This window comes from Plecotus auritus (assembly GCF_963455305.1).
Source record: "Plecotus auritus genome assembly, chromosome: 11".
NCBI lineage: Eukaryota > Metazoa > Chordata > Mammalia > Chiroptera > Vespertilionidae > Plecotus > Plecotus auritus.
The window spans coordinates 40,214,524-40,237,146 of NC_137777.1; the positions used below are offsets into that span (position 1 = coordinate 40,214,524).

A 22,623-nucleotide genomic window follows, 5' to 3' on the forward strand; every position below is an offset into this window, starting at 1 on the left:
AAAGAAAAGTTCAATACTTTTTTTTTTTTTAATATATTTTATTGATATTTCACAGAGAGGAAGAGAGAGGGATAGAGAGCTAGAAACATCGATGAGAGAGAAGCATCGATCAGCTGCCTCCTGCACACCTCCCACTGGGGATGTGCCCGCAACCAAGGTACATGCCCTTGACCGGAATCGAACCCAGGACCTTTCAGTCTGCAGGCCGACGCTCTATCCACTGAGCCAAACCGGTTTCGGCGATGCAGACATTTGTGAAGTCAATTTCATCACCAGCATTCTTACAAGCTTATTTACATAATAAGGACTACACAGAGTAATCAAAGGAAAAGGAGTTCTTATTAACTCAGGTTAATAAGTAATTTGAAAGTATAAAAAAATACAATATAAAGTAAGGCAAGGAACTCCTTAGACAAGTGAATTAATAATAGTGAATTAATAAGTATAGGACCTTTGAGGAAGTCATAAAATTACTGAAGAGATTTTAAAATATTAGTTACTTGAAATAAAAAATCCCATTTACTAGATAATACAATAGAAGAATCTCACACTAGTATTCATATATTCTGTATTACTGTTGCAGTCACTTTGAATAAAGGGTTATCATATCAGGGAAAGGCCAGTCGTAATGGAATTGGAAAAGACCTTTGCCTATCTACTGTGGTAGCGATAAGACCAGTTAATATAAACAGTCTTAAGAAAAAGAACAGAAATACTTGCTAACTCAGGAATTGACCTTATTCTCTCTTAAAATATGCACTTCTTTTTCTCTGTGAAGATGTTCTTAGCATCATCAGTTTAAGTGAGAATATTAAAAAAAGAACCACTTAGTAAGCGGGAACAGCCATACTCCAGAGCAGCAAATAGAGTGGGCCCATGCTGTGAATCACCCACTTTAATATGGGCCTTAATGATCACCTCCAGCGCAGGTGAGGAAGCAGGAGTTGGGCACAGGGAGGGGCTAAGGAAGCAGTACCTGATGGAGACACCTGCAGAGTCGCTGCTTCTGTGAAATGGAAGAGCCCATTTGGAGCTCTGGGGCTGAGAGCATGCGAGCCCTCGACACCTACTCGTTTCTGAACATTTTACTTTTAGAATGCTGTATGCACCCACGTCCATACTTTTTTCACAAGTCGGACTTGAAATAGGTTGAATCTCAAACTTCTCATGACCTTCTACTTCTTAGAAAGTCGTGGAGAAAAGAACAACACAGTTGCTGGCACTAAGTAGAGTGGGAGGCAATCTGGCAGCTTCTTAAATAACAACAAAACAAACCCCATGAAAACAGTTGCCATGAGTACTTGCCAGCAGAATTATTTTCTTGTACTTTAAATATAGGACTGAAACAATCAATCAAGATCAATGTCTGCAGATGCCCTTTTCTCCATGGCTCCTAAGCTTAAATATTAACACAGCACCTCTAGATCCCCAGGTGACACATTCTAGTTCTCTCTCATCCCTCTAACCAGGACAATATGTGCACTGGGGGAGGGCAGGGGAGTGAGGAGAGACCCAGCAGACAATCCTTTACCTATAGACTTTGGCAGCAGGTTTTTGACAAATTCAGTGTGGTCCCCAACATGCAGGATGCTATATACACTTTTGTTCATCAGCTCCTCTTGGTTATACCTTAGGTACTGTGTCACATTCTCTGAGACAAACACAACGTTGCCTTCCAGGTTCACTACAAAGAAGAACCCATCAAGGGCCTGAGGGAAAAGACATAGATTGTGTTAGAAAGGATACGACATAGAACCATATGCAATTGTTAAGAAGGGAATGATCCTTTAAGGGAAATATATAATTCACACATGGCTAGAAAAGCACTCTCTCCTAGTTTTCAGAAACAACACGTTTTCTGTTGGTGAAATTACTTCATCTTAGTAGGTGGGAGAGAACCCAGATCAGGGTTGCTTGTCACAAACTAAATGACAAACACTAACTCCGGTAATTTACCAGGAGGTAATTATTGCCAAGTAAAACTACAGGTATTTATCTGTATTTTCAAAATGAGGTGGCTCTGCTCCAGAGGGCCAAGAACAACTTTGTTACCAACTCAATACAAAGTAATGTTGTACAATCTCCCAATAAAGAAGGGGTCACTGATAATTACCCCCCCCCCCCAATTTAAGGATAAATGCCAAGAATCACCCAACCCCCAATTTCACTACCTTTAAAGCTACCTGAGTTTAAATGGAAAGAATTGAAGATCTTAGACCTTTAGAGGAACATGTCTTTTACTGTTTGACGTCTATGGGGAAAGGGTCTGAGAAATCTCTGATGTGACAAACTAGTCTTTGTCAGAACCTCAGGCACAGATGTGGCTAGCACTGCCCTGAGACGTGAGGCTCTGGTTTGTGATAGTGAGAACTGAAAGTTAACTGTGTCCGTCTACGGGATGCAGGCTCCTCCATCACCTAGATAACAGTAGCATGTTTCCTGTAATGGGTACATAGCCTCGGTCTTCCTTGTCATTCCAATCTACATTAGGGAAGGAGATGAGGAATCTAGGATCATTTCAGGAAATAAAGATAGTAATGGTAGCTATTGAGCATGTTTCCCGTGCCTTAAACACACTGTCATTTTACTATTACACTATGGAAGGAATTGGCAGGCGGGCGGGAGTTCAGTGCAGGTGCGCCTGCCTCCAGAGCTGAGTCTGGATGATGACACGGTGAGGGTGCTCTACCCCAGCCCCTTTCCCAGCATGTCTCCTCAGTTATGCAGAGGTTGGGAGCTCAGTGAGTGTCTCTTAGTTACTCCCCTTTCCCTTCCTGAGCCCTGATATTGATAGGCATCCCTGGAAAAGCACCACCTGGTCTACCAGTTGATGCCATACACTTTCTCCATGCTATGCATTTATGACTGTTTTTAACATGAATATTACATGTAATACTGGTATAGTATGAATGTACGGGGCAATGTTTACTTTTCCCCTAGTTTTGTTTTTTCCTTAAGTTATTATTTAACAGGCTCATATTTTATGAGTGTTCTTTGTGTATATTCCAGCTTTAATTCAATTTTCATCACAAAACTAAGAGCTCTCTCAAATTAGAATTACTATAAGGTTCCCTCTATCCCCAAATCAACACCATTTGGTTTTTAATTTTTCTTAAAAATTATGTCAGGTTTTACCAATGGTATAAGCAATATGCTGGGGCAAAGAAAAACTATATGTAAATGGCCTTCCAGAATAGGTTGGCACCAACCCTGGAAAACCCTGCGCGTGCGTGCGTGTGTGCGCGCGCACAACCATGTGTGTCTGTGAGGGGGGACAGGAAGTCAGCTGATTACTTATGTACCAAGTGTCTTTTTAAGCTCACTGCTTTAGATACACATTCATCAGGGATTTTCATAATTATATTACGTAGAGTTCACTTTCGCAAGTGCGTGTAGCTTCCTTTTGCTTTTGTACTCTGGCAGAAAGACTGATATGTGGCTTAATATAACTGAAAGATGAAAATGTTTCATCTTGTAAAACTGTCCGTGTTGTTTTTAAAAGTTCACTACGATATGCTCTGATGAAAAAAGCTGACATTGGGTTTTGTTGCCTAGCAACCACTACGCTATGATGTAAGCATGAGTGTGCATCTATGCCTAGGAACAGTTCAACAAGAACACGTTTTCTCTGTTTAAATTATAATGACAGGTTAACAGACATGAAGACTGAGATCCAAACGCTAAGTCACCAGATTCAAGCATTACCTCTCAAACAGATTCAGCACTGACGCCCAGCCACATTGGGATTTGCTCAGTGCACCAGATTTCAGAAGACTATTTTGAAACAGCAAACATGTTGGTTTACTTTTATGAGATAAGGCCACGACATCTAGCAATCTGATTTCTACACTTATGAAGATGCTCTTAAAGGGTTTGAGTCACAGCCTTGTGCTTACTCTAAGCATTTCTTTTTAGCAGCTCAGAAATCTTCCCAGGAGTTCCCACCCTACCTTAATTTTTCTTCTGATATAAAGAATATACACAGACATATGAAAGTTTCCTAATTATAATAACTTGGATTACTATAATTTTCAAATCAATTTTATTTGTAATTCAAGATGTTTTTCACAGAAGTTATCTCCTTTCTTTCGTCTAATTCTAAACAGTCCACCTAGAATTTTCTTATTTGCTTCTAAGAACCAAGCGGGAAACAGCTCTCTGGCCTTCCCCTGCCTGTTGACTCTGGAAAAGCAGGTTAAACGTTTTTGCTTTTTCCCTGAAAACTGTAGTTGGAGGATTTCAAGCCAGTGAATCAAGAAAAACAAGCAAAGGCCAACATGGGTCATTTAGAGTCTTTTGGCAGCAGATCCGGCTCCAGAGAATGAACTTAGTCATTTCTAAATACTACAAAGACTGAATCAGACAACCTTATATATTTTTTTTCTGTGCGCCCCCCCCCCCCCCCGCACCTTCCAATTATATGGTAGATATTCACAGAATTCAATTTTCTAAAAGTAAAAATCATCTTATGAACCAATTGAAAAAAAAGGAGTGAGTACTGGTTATCTTTGCATTAAAAATCCCAATTTCTTATATGTATGTGGCTGCTGCGCAGCTTCTGGGCATGTGGCACTTTTCAATCTCATCCTACCAGCAGAGGGAATTATCCTGAGAATTGACATAATTTATGTCTCAGGGCCCCTCTGCTTCTTGTTATATGTTTGCTGATATTTCCCCCTCACCTTACCATAGCCTACATCTTAAATTTTAATTTTGGAATAGGTACAGCACAGTACTGGGTGTTTAATACGGTGCTAGTTAATAAAATAGGAAAGCTGGACTTTACAAATTCTAGACAGCAGTCTGATCATAAAACTCCCTCAAGTTAATAAAGAACAGGCAGTTAAGACCCAACCATTACAATTGTGATGCTTATCTGAAAAGTTCCACCTATTATTTCAGTTTTTATCTTTATGAGATAAATAAACAAGTTTGAAGTTGCCTAAATAGAAAGCATAAACCTATTTTTGGCCCTCAAATGTTAACCTGTATATATATAAGGCATATGTATATGACATACATAAAATCTAAGAATTTGGGGAAAATTTCAAACTGAAATATATCAGAATTTAACAGGACTTGTGAACATGATTTTCCAAAATGAATTCTCAACTGGCAGTGAAAGCCTGTTAATTTATATTCTGGTCTAGTCAGTTTCATTCTAGATCATTCATTTGAAATGTAGATCTGCTGGAATCAGGAGCCAGAAGAGAGAGAGACATGTTAATAAACCCAAGAGGTAAGCAGTACTTTGATCTCAGGAGTGAAAATTAACTGCATTATCCTTAAATTAGATTCACCTGAAAACGAATGTAATAATGTGAAAAGATCGACAACATTGTAAACTACAGAACCGAACGAGGTGTGCTACCTCAAGCATCATGGGCCCCAGTGCATCCTTGTCGATGACACCCTGCCCCGTGGATGACACGTCTGACTTCTGCACCTCGTCTATGTTGGCAGCCGCTGCTTTCTCTGCAACAAACGTAAGTGTGAATTAAATGGCAGTACGATTTCAAGGACAGAGTGACACAGAAACATTTTTATTGCAATGATTTTTAGGTCTCTAGCGGGATCAGATATGACTGTAAAAGAGTTGGAGCACATCCCCACTGCCCCTGAACGGAACACTCACTCTTCGCCTCCAGAACCTGCAGCTCGGCTCCCTCTCAGGCTGCCGAGGAAATGAGTTTAGTGGCTTTACAATAGTCCCTGACAAGCTTTTTTTCTAGTTTATGAAATTGCTATGTCCTATGGCACAATCACTTTCTACTCAAGAGATTCCCCAAACTAGGAAGACGGAGGGTCTGCTGTTCCAAATTCAGTAGTGCACACATTTGAAGAAGGAACAGGGGGGCGTCTAACCTGCTAGGGCTGCTTGCTTGTGACACTCTAGAATGACCGCCTTGACTCCTGTCCTGCTCCACCTCTTGTCGCGTTCACATTTAAAGTAACCAGAAAGATTTGGTCCTTGTCTGGTAGAAGGCGCTTAGCCACTTAAGGCAGAGAGGAGAGGCATCCTACCAGGCACCCAGAGAATTCCAGTGGCCGCCCACCCTTTCATCTGGTACAGAGGTGAATACCATGTGCTCCTGGATTAAAATGTGCAAGGCAGCCTGCAGGCCCGGAAAACATTCCAACATGGAAAATTCTCCCCAAAGAAACAGATGCGTATTTGTCAATGCACATATTATAGTTGTTTCAAGAACACCAAAAAAGGTTTAAAGCATAACAGATACATATCGGCAACTTGTTAGAAAACAACACAGAAACCATGTACCAATTATCTGTACCTGAATAAATTATATCCTTGTTTACACTGCATGTTATCACTGTAATTAAATGCAAATAAAGGAAACTGTAAATCAATTTAGTACTCAGAATCAACCCGCTTTCTGGTAAATTTTGCTGCCTCTTTTATTACTACTATGATTTTTTGTAAAAAGGTATTTTACACAGTATTTTGAAAACCTGTAAAGTTTAATTTGCACAAGAGAACCTAGAAAATAAAATTAGGGAAATTATGCAGGTGCTGCAAATCTTGCCACTCCTGTGATGAGAGCCCCCGAGCGTATCTTTCCCAGTGAAACGGAGATGACCTGTGTAGTTCAAGCCTGAGCTCAGCCACTTAGCAGGAGTAGGAGCAAGTCACGTCAACTTTTTAAGACCTAGTACGTGCCTTCTATATAAACTTCGACAGAAGTAAATGGAATGATATGTAAAACACACTTGAAAAACTATAAAGTACCCTGGCTGGTGTGGCTCAGTTGGTTGGGCTTCGGCCTGTGCACCGAAAGGTTGCTGGTTTGATTCCCTGTCAGGGCACTTGGGCTCAATCTCTAGTAGGGGGCGTGTAGGAGGCAGCAGATCAATGTTTCACTCACATGGATGCTTCTCTCTCCCTCTCCCTTCCCCCTCTTTAAAAATCAATAAAAAATACGTATATATTTTTAAATATATTTTATTGATTTTTTACAGAGAAGAAGGGAGAGGGATAGAGAGTTAGAAACATCGATGAGAGAGAAACATCGATCAGCTGCTTCCTGCACACCCCTACTGGGGATGTGCCCACAACCAAGGTACATGCCCTTGACCGGAATCGAACCTGGGACCCTTGAGTCCACAGGCCGACACACCATCCACTGAGCCAAACCGGTTAGGGCCGTGGTTGGCAAACTGTGGCTCGCGAGCCACATGCGGCTCTTTGGCCCCTTGAGTGTGGCTCTTCCACAAAATACCATGGCCTGGGCGAGTCTATTTTGAAGAAGTGGCGTTAGAAGGAGTTTAAGTTTAAAAAATTTGGCTCTCAAAAGAAATTTCAATCGTTGTACTGTTGATATTTGGCTCTGTTGACTAATGAGTTTGCCGACCACTGGGTTAGGGCAATAAAAATATTTAAAAAAAAAAATCTATAAAGAGTTAACAAATGGAACTTGCTACTAGCATAGTTGTAGTTATTGGCTCTTTCTTACTAAGTTCCAAGCCAAGAGCTTGTCATAAGCAGACTGTATCTGCTTTTTTCAGTTATGCTACATTCCTGACTCACCTCCTCAGATCTAATTGTAACCTCCTCAGGTATAAACACAGATATGACTCGGCTGGTGGCCTTTATAGTTCAGGATTGTATGCATTTGTCAATCTTCACTTCGTGTTTCCTTCTTGCTGCCTTCCTGACCTAGCTCTTGACGGTTAGGTTCCTCAACATTTGTCCTATCTGCAGGCTTAGTCTGAGCCCAATTTAGGCACGAAATAGCTCAGGCTCTCCAGAAAATTACTGCATATGACACCCCCATTCCCATTTTCCTAGAACCCCAATAAATGCATATTGGGGCATACTTTTTTTTTTTTGCCAGTTCACTTGGTAAGGCTGTAGATTTCTCTTCAGTTTCTGCTCACTTTCCTACCCACCAGTCCAGGGACAAGACTGGCACCATCACTTGTGGCTTCATCTAATGTTCAGCTATAGTAGCCCCCTTATCCATGGTTTCAGTCAACCATGGTCTGAAAATATTAAATGAAAAATTCCAGAAATAAACAATTCATGTTTTAAACTGTGCACCATTCTGAGCAAAGTGATGAAATCTCACGCTGTTCCCCCGCCTCCCGGTAATCATCCCTTTGCCCAGTATCTGCATGCTGTAGACACTCCCACCCACCAGTCACTTAGTAGTCATCTCAGTTATCAATCAACTGTTGCAATATCATGGCGCTTGTGTTCCAGTTACCCTGATTTTATCAAAACTCAAGAGTAGTAATGCCGGCAATGCAAATATGCCAAAGAGAAGCCGTAAAGTGCTTCCTTTAAGTGGAAAGGGGAGTACAGCACAATAACGTATTTTGAGAGAGATCAATCACATTCATATAACTTTTATTACAGTATATTTTTACAACTGTTCTATTTCATCATGTTATTATTAATCTCTTACTGTGCCTAATTTATAAATTAAACTTTATAATAGGTAGGTATGTATAGGAAGAAACAGTGTATGTGGGGTTCTGTACTATCTTTGGTTTCAGGCATTCACTGGGGGTCTTGGAACGTGTGTGATAGGAGGGGAACTACTGTATTTTAACAGCCCTATATTTCAGAGGGCCCAGCAGGCTTCGGATCTAAGGATCCCTGATACTAAATACCAACTCTCAAAGCCCATATGATAGACATTATATATTTACTAGAGGCCTGGTGCATGAAATTCATGCACTGAGGGGAGGGAGTGTGTGTGTCCCTCAGCCCAGCCTTCACCCTCTCCAATCCAGGACTGCTGGCTCCCAACCACTCACCTGCCTGTCTGACTGATTGCCCCTAACTACTTCTGCCTGCCAGCCTGATCACCCCCTAACCACTCCCCTCCCGGCCTAATTGCCCCTAACTGCCCTCCCCTGCCAGCCTGGTTGCCCCCAACTACCCTCCCCTGCTGGCCCGATCACCCCTAACTTCCCTCCCTTGCGAGTCTGGTCACCGCTAACTGCCCTCCCCTGCCAGCCCCATTGCCTCTAACTGCCCTCCCCTGCTGGCCTGGTCACCCCTAACTGCCCTCCCCTGCTGGCCTGGTCGCCCCTAACTGCCCTCCCCTGCCGGCCTAGTCGCCCCCAAATGCCCTCCCCTGCTGGCCCAGTCACCCCTAAATGCCCTCCCTTGCCAGCCTGGTCACCCCTAACTGCCCTCCCCTGCTGGCCTGGTTGCCCCCAACTGCCCTCCCCTGCAGGCCTGGTCCCCCCAACTGCCCTCCCCTGCTGGCCTGATTGCCCACAACTGCCCTCCCCTGCTGGCCATCTTGTGGCGACCATCTTTGACCACATGGGGGCAGCCATCTTGTGTTGGAGTTATGGTCAATTTGCATATCACCTCTTTATTATATGGTCCTGTGGTATTTCTACTTATTTTTGTCTCTAGTCATGTGGCAGTCGATGTATAGGAGCATGTGCTACAATATCCTGGAGAATGAGTAACTCACAGCCTTTCCTCTGCCTCTGAACTGCTCACAGGGGCCTCTCCCTCTCATCAGTGACACCTTTCGGCGGCAGCAGTGATTCTCACACTGAACGGTGTAGGTGAGAAGATCTCCCCAGAGAGGGTCTGGCAGAATTTGCAGACATGAGATTCTGATCCATCTTCCTCGGAGGGAATCCTGGTCTCCCCACCTCCTGCAGTGAGCAGCTCATTGCATGAAATAATGCACTATCCCCACCAGAGGTTAGTTTCAGGGACGGGGGCTGTTTTGTACCCACAGTGGCCAGCACTGTCCTTCAAAAGCCTGTATTTGGCGGCTGACTGACAGACTAGACCCACTGCTGGCACTTATTCCCAGAAATGTAGAAGTGACTGGCATTGAGGGTGGGTGAAAATAAAAACTGATTTCTTCTAACTTTAGGTCCACCGGCCCCTAGGGTGCAGGGAATGAAACACCTGGGCAGGGTCAATATTGGGAGAAAGGACTTCCTGAGGAGAACCAATCTTAAATAACAAATCATCTGGTAAGTGACAGAGCATCTCATATTCTCTCAGGGTCCCAAGTTCTCTTGTCCTTCCACTGGCACAACTGGCAGTGTTATTCCTTTAAAAGAATGGACTTCATTTAGGTTAATGCTGGGAAAAGTGAGATAGAAGGCAACATAAACTCCCTACCTGTTGCTGAGCCCTAGAAAACGTCAGGCCATTTGTCATACGAGATTCTGATATCACAATGCAAGGAGTTACTGCTTTCTGTTGTGTCTATAATAATGCTGCAATTTAGGGAAAAATACTTTGTGACCGTCTATTTCCAAGTCTCTTATAATCAATACCTTGCTAGATGTTTACATTTTGAGGTTCTGATCATCATTCCAAAGACGCAAGTCTCCTAAATTCATTCATTAATATTTTCTGCAATTTTAAAATGCAAGCTTATAAAACCCAACCAAGCAGGTCCCTAAACACTGATAAGCTTTCATGCTGGGATATTTTAAATATTCTAGCAACATGTGCAGACCCTGAATTTTAGATTTTTATCAGAAAATATGTAGAATGAGAATCATATCTATAGGGTATTTTCTTTTATTTTTAGGAATCTAAAGGTCAGATATAATTTAGGGTAAGAGCCTAAAATTTAAAACAGGAGATGACTTAGGTTCAACAAAACATGTGTTTGGGCTCTACTGGAAAGACTAGATAAAAACCATTATTGTGAACAATTATTAATAATAAAAAATGTATTTTTCTCTCTTTACAATATTCAGCTGCTAAATCTTTAAAAGGAGAAAAGAAGCAGCTAACAAGATGCATACTTGAAACCTACATAATCCTATTAACTGTTAACACAATAAAATTAATAAAAAATGAAAGTAAATGAGATATAAAATTATATATTTTTTAATTTTTAAAAAATATATTTTTATTGATTTCAGAGGGAGCGAGAGATAGAAACATCAATGATGAGAGAGAATCTTTGATGGCTGCCTCCTGCACACCCCCTATTGGGGATCAAGCTGGCAACCTGGGAATGTGCCCTGACTGGGAATTGAACCGTGACCTCATGGTTCATAGGTCAATGTTCAACCACTGAGCCATGCCGGCTAGGCATAAAATTATATTTTAATTAAAAATAAAATAAATTACTGAGCATGGCACTGAAAGAACTAATAATTAATAAATTAATGATGTAGAGTAAAAAAAAGTTAGAGAATGGAGGTCACCATGAGGACATTGACCAGTAGCACCAGGATCCATTCAGTTCTACGGTCTCTGCCTATACCTGGAGTGACCTGCTACGTGTGCAAATGGAATGAATAATTCTTGTCAAGTGAGAGACTGAGATCAATTGAGGGCTAACCTGTGAGAAACTAACTTTAAATTCAAAGAGGAGATAGAAATGGCTGGCCATAGCTGATAATATTTCACATACACCGTAACCGAGTTGGAGTCTGCAGAATATGTAAGGAGATGGCAAAGTCAATGGCCTCACAGGGAAACTGGGAATGCATGTCTGACCCCAAGGAAATCTCAGCCTGGCTTCTGAAAACCGATGTTAAGGAATATTGGCAAAAAGTTTGTCTAAGTTGAAATTGTAGAAATCCCTGACTTTTTAGATGAGATCAGGCACGTTCAGGATGGTATGGCTGTAGACAAAATCCCTGACTTTTTAAAAAGTGAAAATAATTTTCACAAGATCAATTTAAAATTAAATTAGTAGAATATGTGATTTGGAAAAAAAAAATCTCTGAATGTTGTAATACACAAATACCATTTGTATATTAAGAGAATGGGAAGTTTTCACTACTCATACAGAGACAAAGGGTAAAGAATTTAGGGCTTTTCACTCCTGTCCTCACTAAAAGATTGAATTGATGTATTTTTCAACTAGGTTGTCATCTATTATTCAAAAGTCAATAATATGAGGTGATAGAAAACAGCCAGAAATAAGGTTTTATCAATATAACGCAATTCTAAATTAAAGTGGCCATGAACTTCTGTTATTTGGGTATTTTTCATGAAGTAATTACTAATTCTGTTCAATGTTCGGTTGAGCCTTTATCTATATATATAAAAGCCCAAGCAACCAGACGACCGGCCAGTAGCTATGATGCGCACTGACCACCAGGGGGCATTTGCTCAATGCAGGAGCTGCCCCCTGGTGGTCAGTGCGCTCCTTTAGTGGGAGTGCTGCTCAGCTGACAGATGGGCGCCAGATGCCAGGCTGACGGCTGGCGAGTGCAGCTGCAGCGGCGGGAGCCTCTCCAGCAGAAACTCGCCCTGCGTGCCCAAGCGGTGCTGGCGGCAGGCACAGTGGGGCCCGGATGGAGGAGCAGCGGGGCACCCAGCACAGGCTCAGGCTCCTCCCCGGCAGCCTGCTGCTTCACGCACTGCTGTGCGGGAGTGCGGGATCGACGCGGACAGCGGGCTGGAGCCAGAGGAGCTGGTGGGTAAGACAGCTGCGGCAGCACAGAGCTCCACTGGTCCCCATCGAACCAAGGGACCCCACTTCGTGCACCAGGCCTCTAGCATTATATAAAAGGAAGAAAAGGCTTGGCTGGCGTGCTCAGTGGTTGAACATCCACCTATGAACCAGGAGGTCAGGGTTTGATTCCCAGTCAGGGCACATGCCTGGGTTTTGGGGTGGATTCCTAGCGTGGGGCATGCAGGAGGCAGCTGATCAATGATTCTCTCTCATCATTGATGTTCCTATCTCTTTTTCCTCTCCCTTCCTCTCTGATTAAAGAAACTCAATAAAAAATATTTTTTAAAAAAAGGTAAAAGGAAGAATAGGACCCCTTTGCAATATATTATTATGTTAACGGCACATATACTGATATCTTTTTTTTTACTTTACTTTTTATTTTTCAATTACAGTGTACTTTTAATATTATTTTGTGTTAGTTTCAGGTGTACTGCATAGTGGTTAGGTAATCATATACTTTACGAAGTGTTCCTCCCCTGATATTTCCAGTACCTGCCTGGCACTATTCATAGTTATCGCAATATTATTGACTATATTCCCGATGTTGTACTTGACATCCCCGTGGCCACTTAGTAACTACCAATCTGTACTTCTCAATCCCTTCACCTCTTTCTGCCAGTCCCCCAATACTCCTGCCTTATATCAGTATAAGGCATTTCAGTAAAGAGTATGCTATTTTTATGTACCAGATATAAATAAACTTAAATCCTTAGATATATTTATACTTTTGTAAGTACATTACTATACTAAAACACACTATTTTAATATTTTTAATTTAGACAGTTTTCTCAGTGGTCACAAATTATATTTACTTTTCTATATTTTGCAGCCATTAACCATAGAAAATATATTCTGTGATAAATATATCCTTCAGTAAACTCAACTGTAAAAAGATTGTCCCAGAGTTTCCTATGATCAAAACCTTAGGGAATCTCATTATTTCAGAAAGAACTCTTACATTGGAGAAAGAGATGATAACATGTAATTTTTAGAGCCTACAAAGAGACTTCTCTTCCATGCTCTGACTTCCATTTCTTCCTTCTGCACTTTAACCATTATTCTTTTTACATAAAGAACACGACCTAAGAGAATAACAATGAAACAATAATCCTACCCTTTTCTTCCTCACTCCCCAAAAGATAAAACAATACCCTAAAATGGCTATGATCTTTACAAGTGCAGTTTTACAATGCAAAACCCTGAGTAGAGACCAGCCAGGATGACTCCGTAACCTTCCTCTGAGTGTCCCCTCCCTCCTGGCGGCTGCTTGGAGAGCAATCCCATCCGCTGCCCTCCGACATTTGCCTGCACTTCAGAAATCCAATACCAATTAATTAGATTTCCAGTTTCAAAGCAAAGAATAAAACCCCATCTCTTAAGGGACCGTGGTAAGATGAGTCATACCACAAACTGGAGGAAAATCACTAATATTATATTCCATACGCTTTTCTTTATAAGTAATTATTATTCGTGATTTCTTTCAGAACAAAAGGAAAGGTGAAAAGGGAAGCATTTGATCCCTAGAAATAGAAATGATTTAAAAACACAAGGAAAATCAGGTATTATTTGAAGCAGCTGGATTAAACTGCTCTTTATCATTGGCAGCTACAGGCAAACACTTGAAGGTAAAATTTAAGTTTACTGGTGAGAACAGCAACAAATCAGAAAGAAAAACATTTATCTTTTTTAAAAGGTATTTTCATTGATTTCAGAGAAGAAGAGAAAGGGAGAGAGAGATTGAAACATCAGTGATGAGAATCACTGACTGGCTGCCTCCTGCACACCCCCTACTGGGGAGCAAGCCCACAACCTGGGCATGTGCCCTGACCAGGAATCGAACTTCAACCTCCTCGTTCATAGGTCGACGCTCAACCTCTGAGCCACCCCGCTGGGCTTTGTTTACCTTTTTAAAAGTTCAATTAGTGCCCTAGATTGTTTGGCTCAGTGGATAGAGTGTCGGCCTACGGACTGAGGGGTCCCAGGTTCAATTCAGGTCAAGGGCACGTGCCTGGGTTGTGAGCTCGATTCTTAGTAGAGGGTGTGCAGGAGGCAGCTGATCAACAATTCGCTCTCATCATTGATGTTTCTATCTCTTTCCCTCTCCCATCCTCTCTCTGAAATCAATAAAAATAATTTTTAAAAAAGTTCAATTAGCTATTTGAAAATTATAAAATAGTGTTGCTGTTTTTTTAAAAGACCTTTATATGTTCTTCTATACCAACATTTATTGATTTTTGGTAACTTACTGAATCTTGTAATGTTAGGAAGTCTTATCTATTTGTTTATTAGGCAACTGAACTAAAAACATACACTCAAAGGGCATTCCCACAAAACATGACCAGAACAGAGTCCAGTCTCCTCACAGCAATAACAGTGGTGACTCAGGGACGGCCACGTAACGGTTCCCGCACCAGTAGCAGCAAAGGCAAACCACCACCAGTGACTTCGAAACCTAAATTCTGTTTAATGTCTGTTAGAGGGACAGGGCAATGGGGCCATTATGGAGGAGGTTTAACTCCTTTTCTTCTTCATGGTGTCTTCCTTCCTTCCTTCCTTCCTTCCTTGTTTCCTTCCTTCCTTCCTTCCTTCCTTCCTTCCTTCCTTCCTTCCTTCCTTCCTTCCTTCCTAAATCATCTGAAGAGGCCATGGAAAACTTGCAGAAATCAGTCTATCTTTAAAAAGTCATAATGTAGCCCTAGCTGGTTTTGTTCAGTGGATAGAGTGTTGGCCTGTGGACTGAAGGGTCCTGGGTTCAATTCCAGTCAAGGACTTGTACCTTGGCTGCAGGCTCCTCCCCGGCCCAGGCCCTGTTTGGGACTCGTAAAGGAGGCAACTAATCGATGTCTTTTTCTCATATCGATATTTCTCTGTCTTTCCCTCTTTCTACCACTCCCTCTAAAAAATCAATGGAAAAATATCCTCATGTAAGGATTAAAAAATAAATAAAAAGTTCTAATTTAAACAAAGGTCAATTATTTTTTTTATTTTTTTTAAAATATATTTTATTGATATTTTACAGAGAGGAAGGGAGAGGGATAGAGAGCTAGAAACATCGATGAGAGAGAAACACCGATCAGCTGCCTCCTGCACACCTCCCACTGGGGATGTGCCCGCAACCCAGGTACATGCCCTTGACCGGAATCGAACCCGGGACCCTTCAGTCCACAGGCCGACGCTCTATCCACTGAGCCAAACCGGTTTCGGCCAAATGTCAATTATTAAAAATACATCAACTGAAAGATAATCCATATGGTATTTACACATTTATAGAAAAATTTTAGTACTGCCCATTTTATTAAAAGTTATATTTATGTTTGGTCAATCTTGAGGAGAATTGCTTTTACAAAAAGCAATTCTATATTATTTCATGTATAGAATCTTTAGGTCCTTGTCCCAATACAGCAATGTTGCCAGTTCGATCCCTGGTCTGGGCACATAAAAAATCAACCAGTGAATGCATAAATAAGTGGAACAACAAATTCATGTCTTTCTCTCTCCCCCTTTCTCTCTCCATGATCAATAAAACTTTAAAAAAAGTACAGAATCTTTGACAAAAATAGAATTAATTTCTCTGCTTCCAAATGGGTAAAGTTACTCACCAAGAAATCTTTCAATTTTTCAGTAGACTGACGTCAAACATAAGTCTCGTTACCTCCACAACAAATTTTAAGACTCTAGTGGGAGTACACCCACAATTTTCATCTTTTCCTGCGATTCGGAGCTGGGAGATTTCAGTTGGAGGGACTATCACACCCGGCAGTGGTGGGGCCATGCGGAGCAAAGGAGTCATTGAAACAATGACAGGCCATTTCTGGCCAAGCACTACAGTTTCGATAGTACAGGAAAAGTTATGTAGCATCTCAAAGGTTCTAGAAGGTAAAACCAGAGAATTATGCATCTGTACCCAACTAAAATTAGAAAAGCTGCCATATGGCTGTGTGAAGCCAGCAGCACATTCTTATTCATTAGGAAGCATTCTGCTAACATAAAAACACAAGGCCCTTCCTGTGCTCTCCAAATGTGTTTATCTTTTCAACATTAATGCACTATATATCATCAGGCTGCTGAAGCCTCCTGCCGTGCATATTAAAAACTCGCAGCTGCACTCTCTTTAGCAGTGGGAGGAACCTACCCCCAAGTTGCCTCCCTCTCTTTCCGACACTGAACTTCTTGTTTCCCTTCAGCTTGAAGAAACTGCAAAGTGAACCAAGCTCAAGGCTACCTCCACCCAGCGAAAATCCCTCGCTCTCTGCTTCCGAGAGCAACATGCTTGGTTTCATTTTCATCAACAGTGAAGACGGTCACTGAGACTGACCCCACAGTCATGGCACAAGCCTGAAAGGTACAGGCCCTACTTGTGACACGAATGCACTTCACTTATCAGGAGACAAGAGTCACCTGGAGAGACTGCGTCTGGCAAGAAAGTGCTTTTGTTTGTAAGAACCTGTCACTGTCGGTAGGCACTTCATTTCGCATATCGCCTATCATGATTGAACATACTGATCGGTGAAATACTTTTAAGTAGTAAGTTGTACGGACTGATTGTCAGAGTCAAAGGACCAAGTAGAAAAGGGATGAGAAAAAAGATCAGACCATATGTGCTAAGGGCATCAGGACAATTCGTTCACTCCCATGGTGGTCAGGCCAATGGGGACAGCATTGGGGGGCAGGAGGAAGTCACCAATGCGCTCTCTCTGAGAGATGAAGAAAAACAAAAACCGAGCACCTTTATTAATCCAGATTATCATCTGGGAAGTTACAACCTGCTTCTAAAAAGGACAGTTTGGGCATCCTGAGAATTTTTATCTGACTCCGGGATTTTCCCACTCTTAGCTCTTAAGAAAATAAACGAATCAAGGAGGAGTTTTGCAAATCTCCCACTGGCCTGGGGACCCAGTATAAAAGCTGCTGCATGAGATTCCTCCCACACAGCAGGCTGGCAGGAGCCTCTAAAGGTAAGGTCACCAACCAGCCAGGAGAGCCTTCCAGTGAGAACAGGCCAGTGGAAGGGCTAGAATCCTGGAGAGGCTGGCAAGGCTCTTGTCTTACTCAACTCTGTATGCCCAGTGACTAATATGAAGCTTGCTTACCCCATTCAGATGTCCAACAAAGCCCGGGGAAGGGAGGGGTGGGGGCGGTAAGAAGGCAAAGAGGTAGAACCCCCACTGCCGCTGGAGCGCTCACAGGGCTTCAACCTCAAGCCTCCGCTTCCCCTTCCGGGTGGATATTCCGGGGCTGCGTCCCAGACGACTGAAAGCTGCCCTTGTATCTGGCCTTCACTTGTCCCTTGAGGCCAGTCTTCCATACCCAGGGGTCCTCTGTGCTCCCACTTTCCTTTCACGGACATGTGTCTTGTTTCCGGATTCACTTTATGTTCTACTCGTCAGAACTGCTAGCTTTTCTCGCCTCATGGTTTAATCCCATCTGGATGTCTTTTCTTTCTGGGTTTTCTCTAGACAGGACCTGATGCCTCTGCCTCCTAAAGAGCTGAACAGATACGTACCTTTTCCCCCCACTATGATATCAACGATACCGCAGGGAGGCCAGAATCCCTGATTCATTCTGCCTGCTACCATCTAGTCCAAGTTCTCTCACTTGCAGTCTTTGCTTGAGTGAGACCTCATGAGCATGCTTTATGAAAAGCAGGTGCCCCCAATTAAAGGACCTAATGCAAGAAGCCAACAATTAAACACAGAATCATCCAATTTAGAGATCTGAAACATTTTAAACTATGCTAAGTCATGTCATCCTAGTAGAGAAAGCAAAGCATTGATAACAACACGAGCACTTTGCATAAAAATATGTAGCAACATGGCTCTGGTCAAATGCAGAAAGCAGGGAAACTGAGGCTGAGGGAAGGGCATGCTATCCAGGAGTCAAAACTGTTAGCATTCATGAGAACAAAGGAAGTGACTGCGTCGTCAGGGCAGTGCCCAAGGCACGCACACCTACCCTAGGGCAGTGGTCGGCAAACTCATTAGTCAACAGAGCCAAATATCAACAGTACAACAATTGAAATTTCTTTTGAGAGCCAAATTTTTTAAAATTAAGCTTCTTCTAACGCCACTTCTTCAAAATAGACTCGCCCAGGCCATGGTATTTTGTGGAAGAGCCACACTCAAGGGGCCAAAGAGCCGCATGTGGCTCGCGACCCGCAGTTTGCTGACCACGGCCCTAGGGTCATGGGGCATATCTCCAGGGAAAGGCTCCAGAAATTCTTACAATCTGCAACCACCCAAATCTTCTATAGGTGAAAATATCTATACATATAAATGTCCGTCCGACCAGTAGCTATGATGCGCCCTGACCACCAGGGGGCAGACGCTCAACACAGGAGCTGCCGAGCTGTGGAGGTTCTCAGGTGATGTACCCCGGAACCAGAGAGGAGGGAGTCCGATTCCTTGTGGGACCACACGATTCCACCTTCGGCCGTGGGTTACGTTGTTGCTGGGGCGCTGTCAACCCGAATCTGGTTTACTGCACACTTGTGTTTTCATTCCACACCCTGTACCACAGCAATTTTGCAGAGTGCCCTCTCACACTCCGGGACCCCTCGGGGGATGTCCGAGAGCCGGTTTTGGCCCGATCCCTGCAGGGCAGGCCGAGGGACCTCACCTGCCAGAGGGATCCCACTCACTCCGCAGATACCCTTCAAGCCACGCCGCCGCCCCAGGTTTGGCGTGCTGGGCAGGACCAAGGGAAGTTGGCTCCAGGGCATGTCCGGCCCTTCTCGCCCAGTCTCGCCCCCGCAGGCCACCTTCTAATTAATTTCCTTTCAATGTGCAGGAATCCATGCATCGGGCCACTAGTCTAGTAGCTAAAAATGAGGTTCTTTCCAGATCAACTCAGCAGGTTTATTACTAAGACATAAAAGAACACTAGGTAATTCCTATGTGAATGTCTAGGAAGGAAGTGACTATTAAGAGAATAGGTCTAGTCTCAAGCCCACTTTGAACAATTCTCAGGCAACGTTTACTATTTCTTCTGACCCATTATTTGTTGTTTGGTTAGTCCTTTTCTGTATGTCTGTTTATGGTCTGCCTAGTTAAAAAATTGTTTTAATTTTTAACCTATTAGAAACTATGTATGGGAATGAGACTACTTAACAGCTAAATAAATACATATAACATAAATATAAAACCTAAAAAAAAAACCCCACTATATACTTATTGCAAAGAAATCTAGTTTGGAGAAAAGTGCACAATATCCTGGGTCTAAGATGAGCTTCACTGTCAGAAGGTCTATATTATCCAAAACAGAACTTGTATGGGAGAAACTGCACAAAGTATCATTTTTATATCATACAGAAGTCTAACCTATTCTATTCAAATGCTTGAAACAGTTTTGATTTAAATTCACATTTTTTTACACAGGAAGTGTATTTACCCCTCCCCACCAACTAATTTCAAAGTGGTCCTAGTCTTTATGAACTTGGGCTGTACCAAGACAGCAACCAGGGCTTACCAGGCCGAGCCAGGGGCAGCGGGGGACAGAGCTGTTACGAATGATGCATCTTCTGCACTAAGATCACCAGAGCCCTCTTACAGGAAAGAGCCTGAAAATGACATCTTAAAGCCACGTTGCAACTCAGCCTTATGAAGCCTGTCCCTTCCAAACAAATAAAGGACCTGACTTGTTTTGGAGGCCACAGATTCTTTTTAAAGGAAAGTGTGCCTGATTTGTGCTTGCCGATTTTCAGATACATGTACCCAAATTTTGTCTGACTGCAGAGAATGATCACTATTTAGAGCAAGATTGGGTGAAAAAAGAATAAGATTAGGAAGCATTTGTGAAATAATCCCAAAGTAGATTTTTCCTACCTTTCTAAAATGTGAAGTTTCTTTATAATTATCACAGTATCCTAAATTGAAGTCATTCTAGAAAAGAGGTTCCTGTCAAATGTCCATCAATAGTTAGTATGTTTCAAACAATAATAGGAATAGATTTAAATACATCTTCCTTTCCTTTCTTTTTTTAGAAAGAAATAAAACTGTCTTTATTTGCAGTCAACACAATTACCTCTGCAGAAAATACTAAAGATTTTTTTAAGCTAGTAGGCATAATAAGTATATTTAGTAACATTATAAGGTCAATATCAGCTATATTGTATTTCATACTAGCAAAGCTAGTATTGAAATTTATAATAATATACACTATCATTTCCAAAAAAATAAAAATACACACCTCTTCAAAGTGACCCTTTCACTGCTGTATGGCATGAAATCTCTCCAATTTAAGCAGGAGTGGCAGTGCATCACCAGCCTTGAACACCATTTAGAGCAGGAGTCAGTAAAAGGAAACCCAGGGTCAGCTTCGCTCAGAAGCTGACATGCCTCAACAGGCGCAGGAGCCCATCCAAGGGAGGGCCTTGGACCACACCCCAGGCATGCTGCCAAGCCCAGCAAATGTGTGGGCAAGAGATGATCACAATTTGCATGATGAAGTCAAAGTGAAATTAACAAAGACCCCACAGCTGATATCCCAACTACCTTTACTACAACGATATCCTCTCCTTTCTGTATATATGGACCTGGGGTTCTCCAGCTAATTTTGTTTAAGTTAAGGAGAAAAATAGCCTGACACCTCTGGAAAGGTAGTAATTCTCCTGACGTTTATATCCATTACGTGCTCTCAAATACAAAGACTATTTAAGCAGTCAAATCCACTTGCAAGAAAAATTTTAAAAAGACTTTCTTTAAAATCCAACAATTTTCTTCTCCAGTAAAGGTGATGAAAAAGTTTAAGCCACAACTGAAAGACATGCAGAGAACGAGTGTCATGGTTACTTGATACATAAAAAAGTAAAATCCTCAGGATGCTAATGATCACCCATATAGGCCAAAGAATAGATCAAAATTAACTATCTAATCCTATGTAATAAAAGGCTAATATGCAAATAGACAGAACGGCGGAACAACCGAAAAACCGGTCACTATGACGTGCGCTGACCACCAGGGGGTGTGTGCAGAACATGGTGGGTGTCGGCCGCAGCAGGATGGTGGAGCAGGTGAGTGGGGGTACCAGACCAAGGAGGGATGCCGGTAGCTGTCATTGGGGCCAGCGCCGGAGCCACCGCTCATATCCAACAGCCGGTGCCCAGCGCTGGCCCCAATCACTCGGTGCCATCAGCAGGTGCGAGTGGCAGCTGCCAGCCCCAATCGCTCCTCAGGGCTTCTCCACCTCTCCCTGCTCCTGAGGGGAGATTGGGGCTGGCAGCTGCCTCACACCCGCTGCCGGCGATGGCCCCACTCACACCCAATGCCAGTGCCAGAGCTGCCACTCACACCCACTGCCAGCACTGGCCCCACTCGCATCCACAGCCGGCGCCCAGCGCTGGTCCCGATCGCTCAGTGCCATCAGTGGGTGCAAGCGGCAGCTGCCAGCCCTGATCACCCTTGAGGGCTTCTCCACCTCCCCCTACTCCTGAGGGGCGATCGGGGCAGCAGCTTCTGCTTGCACCTGCTGCTGGCACCAGCCCCAATCGCTCTGCATCTTCAGCAGGTGTGAGTGGGGCCGGCACCATCAGCGCATGGGAGTGGTGGTGGTGGGAGCGGGGCTGCTGGCAGACAGGGGACCAGGGGCTGCGGCGGGAAGGGCCGGGTGGGGGCACAGAGGATGGGCCAAGACCCACCCCTGTGCCTACTGCAGCTTCGCGGCCCACAGTTCCTTTCACGGTGCACGAATTTGTGCACTGGGCCCCTCATTATAAAGAAGACGTAATAATAACTTAGTTACTCCCTATCAAATTAACTGGCTTAAATTTGTTTTGTTTTAAATATACTAGCCAATAGCCAAAAGAGATGTTTCCCCACCATCCTACAACCCTTCAAATAATGAAGTAAAATCTTCATAAAATTTATTATTCCTATTTTCAATTTTAATTATCCTACCATGCTTCCAGATGCTAGATGACTTAGGACTATGCTGTCATCAAGCCTTCAAGAAAGTTCTACCAAAGCTATTTTGAATCAGGTTTAGCTTCAACACAGATGGCCGGTTTGAATTCCAGAAACCTGTTTTTGGAAATCCTCCCTGCCATGTGATGGCTTAGAGGTGAGGCAGATAAAGTGGCTGAAGATGACAGATGACAGCTGGGCAGGCCCAGTTTTCAGAGCCATCGCAAGAGCACAGGTAGCTTTTCCTCTGCAGACATAAAGCCTGGGCTAGAAGATGCTGCTGTCACTCAGGC

The 22,623-nt window shown here is 42.9% G+C and overlaps 1 protein-coding gene across 7 annotated transcripts in view; it reads right to left on the minus strand.

Moving 5' to 3' along the window:
* NCOA2 (nuclear receptor coactivator 2) overlaps nt 1-22,623 on the minus strand; it is a 276,268-nt gene that overhangs the window by 51,102 nt on the left and 202,543 nt on the right. For 5 of the 7 annotated variants that reach the window (XM_080646263.1, XM_080646262.1, XM_080646259.1 and 2 more), the window contains 2 exons: nt 5,372-5,475; nt 1,532-1,709 (listed from right to left, as the gene is read on the minus strand). The exons of the other annotated variants lie outside the window; for them this stretch is intronic. In XM_080646263.1, coding sequence (XP_080502389.1) covers nt 1,532-1,709; nt 5,372-5,475 — 282 coding nt within the window. The remainder of the gene's footprint in view (nt 1-1,531; nt 1,710-5,371; nt 5,476-22,623) is intronic. 7 annotated transcript variants of the gene reach the window in all.